Below are 7,684 nucleotides of genomic sequence, written 5' to 3'. Positions count from 1 at the left end.
TTGGTTACATATTGTAACCCAAGACACCCACCTATGGGGAAGCCAGCATGCAAATCTGTTGAAAAATATCAGCTGAATTAGTGCACTGAAGTCAGTCTTCATTTGCTTGGCCTCAGTTAAAATCTGAAGAGGCTTTGCCAAGACAAACTGACTTTGCCAAATCAGCAGTTGCTTTATGACTTCTTCACAGAGACTATCAATACATTGTAAGAAAATAAACTGACGTTATTTTATATAGATTTCAAGCTTCCAAGAAACAGAAAGTTCTAAGTGATGGCAGGACCTCCAGAGCTCCCATGCCACCCAAGTCAAACTCCTCTGTGAAGAAAAGAGTTAGATGCAGACCTTGCCTACATAAATACATTGAATGTCCTCATGAGCAGGGTTACACAGCTGTTATAGCAGCAGTGTCACTCTAATTAGAGCATACACGTAGGTATCTTCCATAACATACTAAAATACAATGCAATAGCTGATTCAGGACTGTCATTTCTGAATTCAACATTTATTCTTGTCTTTATTAAATATTAACTTGGAAATCTGATCACTGTAAGAACCATTTCATTGTAGCGACAGCCCCACTTTGGCTGACCTCCAGCTTAGCTAGAACAATCAAATGTTTTTGGATGGCCAAAAGAAACAAAGAGACAAATTGACAGACAGAATATAAAGGCTCTTGAACTGCGATCATTGTTACCAAATGCTAACCAGAAGCTTTAAATGACTGCAAGTTGCGAGCTCTTGCAGTTTTATGAGGGTCACCATGGATACTGTAAGAACACCTGAGTAAAAGAGACTGAATGCACATCCAACACAAACACCTTTTCATAGAAGATATTAGCATTTCACTGTCTGTCACTGAATGCCTGGGTCAGCTTATTAGTCTTTTTTTTCCAGTATATATACTGGATGGGTACCAAAAAGATGTGTCTACCACTCTCTCTCCTTGCTCCCCAGATTTTAAAAATCATCCTAATCCTTGACATAGCATAATAAAAAAAAAAATTTAAAAAACCATAGGATTTTTAAATTAGAAGATGGGTTTTCATCAAGGCTTCAATCAGGTTTTGCTAATAATCATTATAAACATTGGAATTTGTGGGTATAGAGGAAAATGATATGACATTCAGTTTTTTATACAGCTGACAGAACATCAGTTTGATTATTAGGACTTGGAAGAAGAGAACTAAAAAGATACATGTTCCCTCCACACTACTCCCCACTCCCCCAAGAAAAGTGATATAGAAACAGAAGGGGAAAAATAAAAGAAAAAAATTAAAAAGGAAAGAAAAAAAGTTATATAGAATGAATACCTTTTTCCACAACTCTAACTCGGATTTCTCCTGGTTTGACAACAATGTCAGGCGGGTTCTTGACATCACAAATATAAGTGCCGTTGTCCCGGAACTGCATGTTTGATATACTGATAGAAGCATCTTTCTTGTTAAGATCTCCAGCCCAGGTGATCCTGTCTTTAAATGGTATGTCCTTTCCAGGATATGGCTTTCCATTAAAGTAATAGAAAAACTGTAGTCAAGGAAAAAACAATCCAGTTAGCAATTACGGAGCTACCACGCTTCTCTCACTATTACAGCATTCTCCCAGAATCCATTGTATTATACACAACTAGTATTTGAGATTACTTTTTCTCCTGCCTCACCACTTGATTCTGGCTTGTTGCCTCTTGGTCACATAACCATGCTATGGCTTGCAACTCAATCATGTTACCATAACAGACTGCAAGTTCTGGTTACCCGTTGGTTTTGGTTTGCCTTGTGGTTGGATTGTTTGGGCTTTTTATCCTGTTCTTGAGGACACGGTGTTTCACAGACAAGGAGGCAGGGGACAGAGGAAAAGCCTGGTAAGCTGGGAATAATTAAAGGATAGAATAGTTCTGGATCACAGCCATCTGTCTTTCAGGCACGGGTAGCCTTTTGCATTCTAGTAGGAAAATGATACCATGTTTCCTATCCAATGTTTTGCTATGTGTTACTTAAAACTACAGCACAGCTAAACTTGCATACAATATCCTCCTTCCTTTCATCCCCCCAAAAATCCCATGAGCAATTCAGAGTGTACCTAGCTGTTTTTCAGAAACCTTCACAGCAACTACATATAAACATTTCCTAGTTTTTAGGTAAGTTACACATTGGCCCTGTACTCCCTAGACATGGCCAAAAATCTTTGAAGGATGAACCTTTTACTACAGTCTGAGAACAAACTGCTTGTTTCCTCACTAAACCTGACCAAAATTGGAATTTCATAGAATCATAGAACAGTTTTGGTTGGAAGAGACCTTCAAGATCATTGAGTCCAACCTTTGTCCCAGCCCTATCAACACCACTAAACCATGTCCCTCAGCACAACATCCACCCGTCTCTTAAAACACCTCCAGGGACGGCGACTCAACCACCTCCCTGGGCAGCATGTTCCAATGGCTGACAGCCCTTTCAGTAAAGAAGTTCTTTCTAATATCCAACCTGAAACTCCCCTGAGGTGGATATTAAGTTCTTCCTAATATCCAACCTGGCCTCAACTTAAGGCCATTTCCCCTTGTCCTATTACTTGCCATTAGGGAGAACAAACCAATCCCCACCTGGCTACAACCTCTTTTCAAGTAGTTGTAGAGAGCGATGAGGTCTCCCCTCAATCTCCTCTTCTTCAGGCTAAACAGCCCCAGATCCCTCAGCCATTCCTCATCAGACATATGTTTCAAATCCTTTACCAGCTTGGTAGCCAAGCTCTGTACCATCTCCAGCACCTCAATGTCCCTCTTGTAGTGAGGGGCCCAAAACTGGACACAGTACTAGAGATGTGGCCTCACTAAAGCCGAGTACAGGGGGAATGATCATCTTCCTGCTCCTGCTGACAGCACCATTCCTGATCCAGGCCAGGATGCCGTTGGCCTTCTTGGTCACCTGGGCACACTACTGGCTCATGTGTCCATCAACACCCCCAGGGCCCTCTCTGCCCCTCCCCTGCGCCCCCCCCCAGCCCCTTCTCCCCAAGCCTGTAGTGCTGCTGGGGGTTGTTGTGGCTGAAGTGCAGGACCCGACATTTGGCCTTAATGAAACTCATGGAACTGGCCTTGGCCCAGTGATCCAGCCTGTCTAGATCCCTCTGCAGAGCCTCACTACCCTCAAGCAGATCGACACGTCCACCCAGCTCGGTGTCATCTGCAAACTTACTGAGGGTGCACTCTATCCCCTCGTCCAAATCATTGATAAAAATGTTAAACAGGCGCGGCCCCAGTACTGAGCCCTGGGGGACACCACTCCTGACCAGCCGCCAACTAGATTTAACTCCCTTGACCACTGCTCTTGGGACTCGGCCATCCAATCAGTTTTTCACCCAGCAAAACATGTGCCCATCCAAGCCAAGAGCAGTCAATTTCACTAGGAGAATGCTGTGGGCAACAGTCTCAAATGCCTTTCTAAGTCAAGGTAGACAACATCCACAGCCTTTCCTTCATCCAACCAGCAGAAGCGCATAGACTTCTACAGGAGAATACTGCTTTCAAATCTCTGGGACATTTGAACACTGGCTGTAACACTAAGAGAGGGATAAAGGCTGTACTGCAGGAACACATTCATTCTTAATTTCATGTTCTGAAAGAGAGCAAAACAAATTTAACTCAGCCAAGAATCAACACGATCTCTCTTCAGTTCGGTCTCCAGAGTATGGTTAAAGAAATTTAAGACAATATTCCTGCTTCCTTTTTCTACAGCTTTCTTTATGAACCAGTCTCTCCGTCACAGAACAGACTGGCTATAAGCCAGTCCTCTTTCCATTCAAGTCATCTCCCATCTCTTTTCCCGTTCCTACCCTTGACCTGAGGCTTGCCATTCCAGCATCCACTCTATCAGAGCTGCACTCGGAACATCAGGCCTGATCATTTGGCAGCCCACATCTCATCCAAACTAGGTATATGCCCATGATCATCTGTTGTGCTGCAGTCAATCTGACACTTATTTGTTGTCTACAAGCTAGCATAAATCCCACAAATTCTCTCATCTGGTAGGAAGTCTACTAGCACACAGTTGTCTGTCAATGCTTCAGAGGAAATCTGCATTGGTCTGCAGCTGGATTATAACATTTAGGACAGAGGAACTGCATTACCACACCCTTGTGCACAGCAGGTCATCCAACTAGAAGTCTAGAAGGCAAAGAGGCAGATTCCTCAACTCTCTAGGTGTCCTCACTTCACAGAGGAGAAATCATAAAGTAAAATTGTCATGGCTCAAGCCGACTGACCAGCAGGCAGAGACAAAGGAACCACGAGGTTGCTCCCTCGCTTGCTCCCTGCTACCGGGAGTGAGGAGGAGAGCCCGGAGGGAGCAGTAGGCAGAGCCTCATGGGGTTGAGATAAAAACAGTTTGTTTTAATGATGAAACATAAATGATAACAATAGCAGCAAAATAACAGTAGTGTTTAACCAGATATAATGCGAGTACTATGTAACACGGACGTCTCACCTCAGAACCCAGCTACGCAACAGAGAGGTGGAAAAGAGAGAGACCCCCTCCCAGGCCAGCTCCCTCTATATACCCTGAGAATGATGCCATGATGGTATCAAATATCCCCTTGGCTAGTGGCTAGCTTGGTTCAGCTACCCCAGCTATGCCCAGCTCCCAGCCTCCAGTGAAAATTAACCCTATCCTAGCTGAACTCAGTACAAAAATATGTCCTGAAACGCAAGCTAAGTGACTCAAGGCACTCCATGCCTATGATTAAGTTATTTAACATGAGACTTTTTGAAACCTAAAGCTGACAGGTTTAGGCTGGTTTAAGCTGATTGTGAAACTCGGCTGTCACCAGATGTTTCCTTCATGCAGAGATGTCTCTATAACCAGGCACGTGGAGGGGGGACGAGCAGGGGAAACAAGCAGGAGAAATTTTCAGTCAAGTTAGCCTCACCACATGGCTACAAGATTGCCAGTACTGATTTTAAAGAGGCAACGGGACCACCCTTTTCAGGACAAGCACCAACTTAGCTCAGACATAAGCTGATCATGGAAATGATCTTTCAAATTAACGTCCACCAAGCAACATAACTGACATGACTTGAGTTCATAAAAACATCTTCCCTCTATACCTCCCTCAGCCCCTCAAAAGAAAGAGAGAATTAACATCAGATCATGCTGGGTCACTTCTCTCAAAGCTAATTTGCTTTTCTCTCAGTGGTGCTGATAACTACATCCAGGTAGAATTCCTAAATTGACTTCACTTCCACAAAAATGTTATGTACTGAAATCGTATTTCTACAATAAGGGGTTTGGACAGTGAACTAGAAAGGGAAGGGCAAAACAGGATATATGGTGGGTACTTCCATGGAGAGCAGAAAACACACAAACAGACAGCTTCTCTTCACCCATCCTGTTCAACATTGGCAGGAAATATGTCCTACTTCCTTAAGCTTTTGCCCATCTATTACTTCGGCTTCCCAAAGAGAAGAGATCCCTCTTCAAAATGAAATATTTATTCACTGAGAGTTCAGATGCTAATTGTTCAGAGCTCTAAATATTAAGCAAGATGCTCATACGCTGGTTTTGATCATCTCTGTTCTGAGCATTAAAGAGCTCCTAGAGTTTAAATGACCTCATGTCTGCAGCAGAGGGAAGGAGACAAACACTAACAGGCTTAGAAAGCTGCTGTTTCCACATTTTCCCTGCTGTCCCAGAGTCTCTTGTTCTGCTTCCTCTAAATCCTCACTCAGGGCAAAGAATAAGAGGGAAGCAGAAGTGTCAGAGAGCTCAAACTCTGATGAGCACAGCTTCCGCTATAGAGGAAGGCAGTTAATAGCGTACCAAAGCCACTTCTTTGAAGTTTTGTACCCAAAGGATTTGAACACACTTGGGCTCAACATACAAGAAATGGGTGATGGCAATTATTATTAGCCTAAGTTGCTCGCTAGTCTGATTTTTCACTTGTCAAATAACCAAAATACGAGGCTGTAACTGCTTACTGAATTGCGCAATTTAATTCTGTTACGAAACCAGTGAGACTGGTCTTATTCTAAACCCCTTTGAATAAAGGATATACAATACACAAGCAGAAAGTAAGCAACACACAGCACAATGCAACACTTTAAGTGCAGCAGTTCACATTCTCTGACTGCTATCATTCAGTGCACAGCTCCACAGCTCATTTCAAGTGCAAGAGGATAGAGAGCTTAGGGGAAATTTCTTGGATGCTCATCTACTTCATATATACTGCTACCACACCAACACCTCCCTCCTCTGACTAACAAATTACTAGTATATTTTACAGCTGCTGCACACTGCAGTCTTTGCAAAGACCTAGCATATAGCAATATTTTTAAATAACTCTAAAAAAGCCTTCCTAAAACCACAGTGACAGAGACAAGACATATGGAAGGAGGCTCCAATCCACATTTGTTTGCTCCTCGGAACCAACTAGAAGACCTCTGCACACTTTTCACAGCCTCCCCTCCCAGGTTTGTTCCCCTACAGCCATTCCTTACTGAGATACGAGTTGCGGCTCCCTCTGGTTGAAAACTCCAAGAGACAGATGCTGCGCTGCTGATCACTTCCACAGATGTAAATGTGCACGGAAGCTTTGCGTCTGTCCCATTCTCCACAAATATCTCCTCCGGTGTGTTGACCTCTACTGCTGATACTTTGACTGTATGGGAAAGATATAGAGAAGAAAGAAGGAGAACAAGAGGCATCAGTGCTGTTTCGAGAATCAGGAAGCTCATATCACGTTGTCTGTAAGAGGAAAAAGAGAAGAAACATCAACAACTCCTACATCAAGTGTGTGCACAGACATTGCACTACACCTGCAATACAAACACATGCAGAGCAGGCCAGTTCACTTATCTTTCCTTGTATTATCCATTACAGGATGTTTTCCATCCACATATGTTTCCTCTACAACAGTTTGTGGAAGTCAATTCTACAGTGCAAAGGACGAGATTAAAACTCTTTCCTACTAGCTGCCAGCTGACATTGCAATAATAAGCTCTGTCAGAGGAACTAACATCTTGGATCCAGCCATTACTCAGTTTCCTCTCTGCCTCGCATCCTGTTTCTCATTTCCAGTTTTTCTCAGCTGTAGGTGGAAGAAAAACTCACCTCCAGAAAGCTGAGGAGTAAACCTCTCTGGCTCGCAGCTACATCATCTGCTTCTGCACTCTGGCATGCTTTAAGGTCTTCAAGTGCAAGATCTCATAAATAATCACTAAACTATAGTTAAGTATAGTTTAATTTTTTTCTACCATGAGTCATATGCATGGTCAAAACAGCAAGCAGATCACAACCACCCCTCAAATTTAAAGTAGTCAAGGTTAATATTGTGCTTGTACTGTTAGTTTTCTACAGAGTGATCATAATTCAGGATAATTCGCAAAACCTGTTGAACATATTCTTTATCTGGCTCCTTTCAAACTGCACACCTATCCAGATTTAAGTAAAGGTATATCTGTAAATTCACTCGAGTTCGTTAAGAACCAAAGTGTGATCTTGTGACATCATATAAGAATGTCTTTCAGCATTTGTGTAGAGTACATCCAAAATAAAAAAAGTCTTGTAAAATCACTGTGGGTGAGTGCTCATGTGACATGCCCCCAGTAACTTTAATGTAAGTTTCAATTTTTATTAAACCATAGGTTTTTGGCATAGAGATGGTACCAGTAATCTGCTTCTGATTACATGATTCTGTG

General features: G+C 42.7%; 1 protein-coding gene across 1 annotated transcript; it reads right to left on the bottom strand.

The window, feature by feature from the left end:
- Positions 1-1,313: 1,313 nt before the first annotated feature.
- Positions 1,314-6,731, bottom strand: LOC104278660 (myelin protein zero-like protein 1; the record flags this gene model as incomplete). Its single annotated transcript, XM_009875691.1, has 2 exons — positions 1,314-1,527; positions 6,485-6,731. Coding segments are annotated over 2 exons (461 nt in total), but the record flags the coding sequence as incomplete, so codon positions are not given.
- Positions 6,732-7,684: the final 953 nt, after the last annotated feature.

Source organism: Apaloderma vittatum, unplaced genomic scaffold, assembly GCF_000703405.1.
Source record: "Apaloderma vittatum isolate BGI_N311 unplaced genomic scaffold, ASM70340v1 scaffold27178, whole genome shotgun sequence".
NCBI classification, from domain to species: Eukaryota; Metazoa; Chordata; class Aves; order Trogoniformes; family Trogonidae; genus Apaloderma; species Apaloderma vittatum.
The sequence above is the reverse complement of the archived record's forward strand: the minus strand, read 5'-3'. Positions and strand labels throughout refer to the sequence as shown.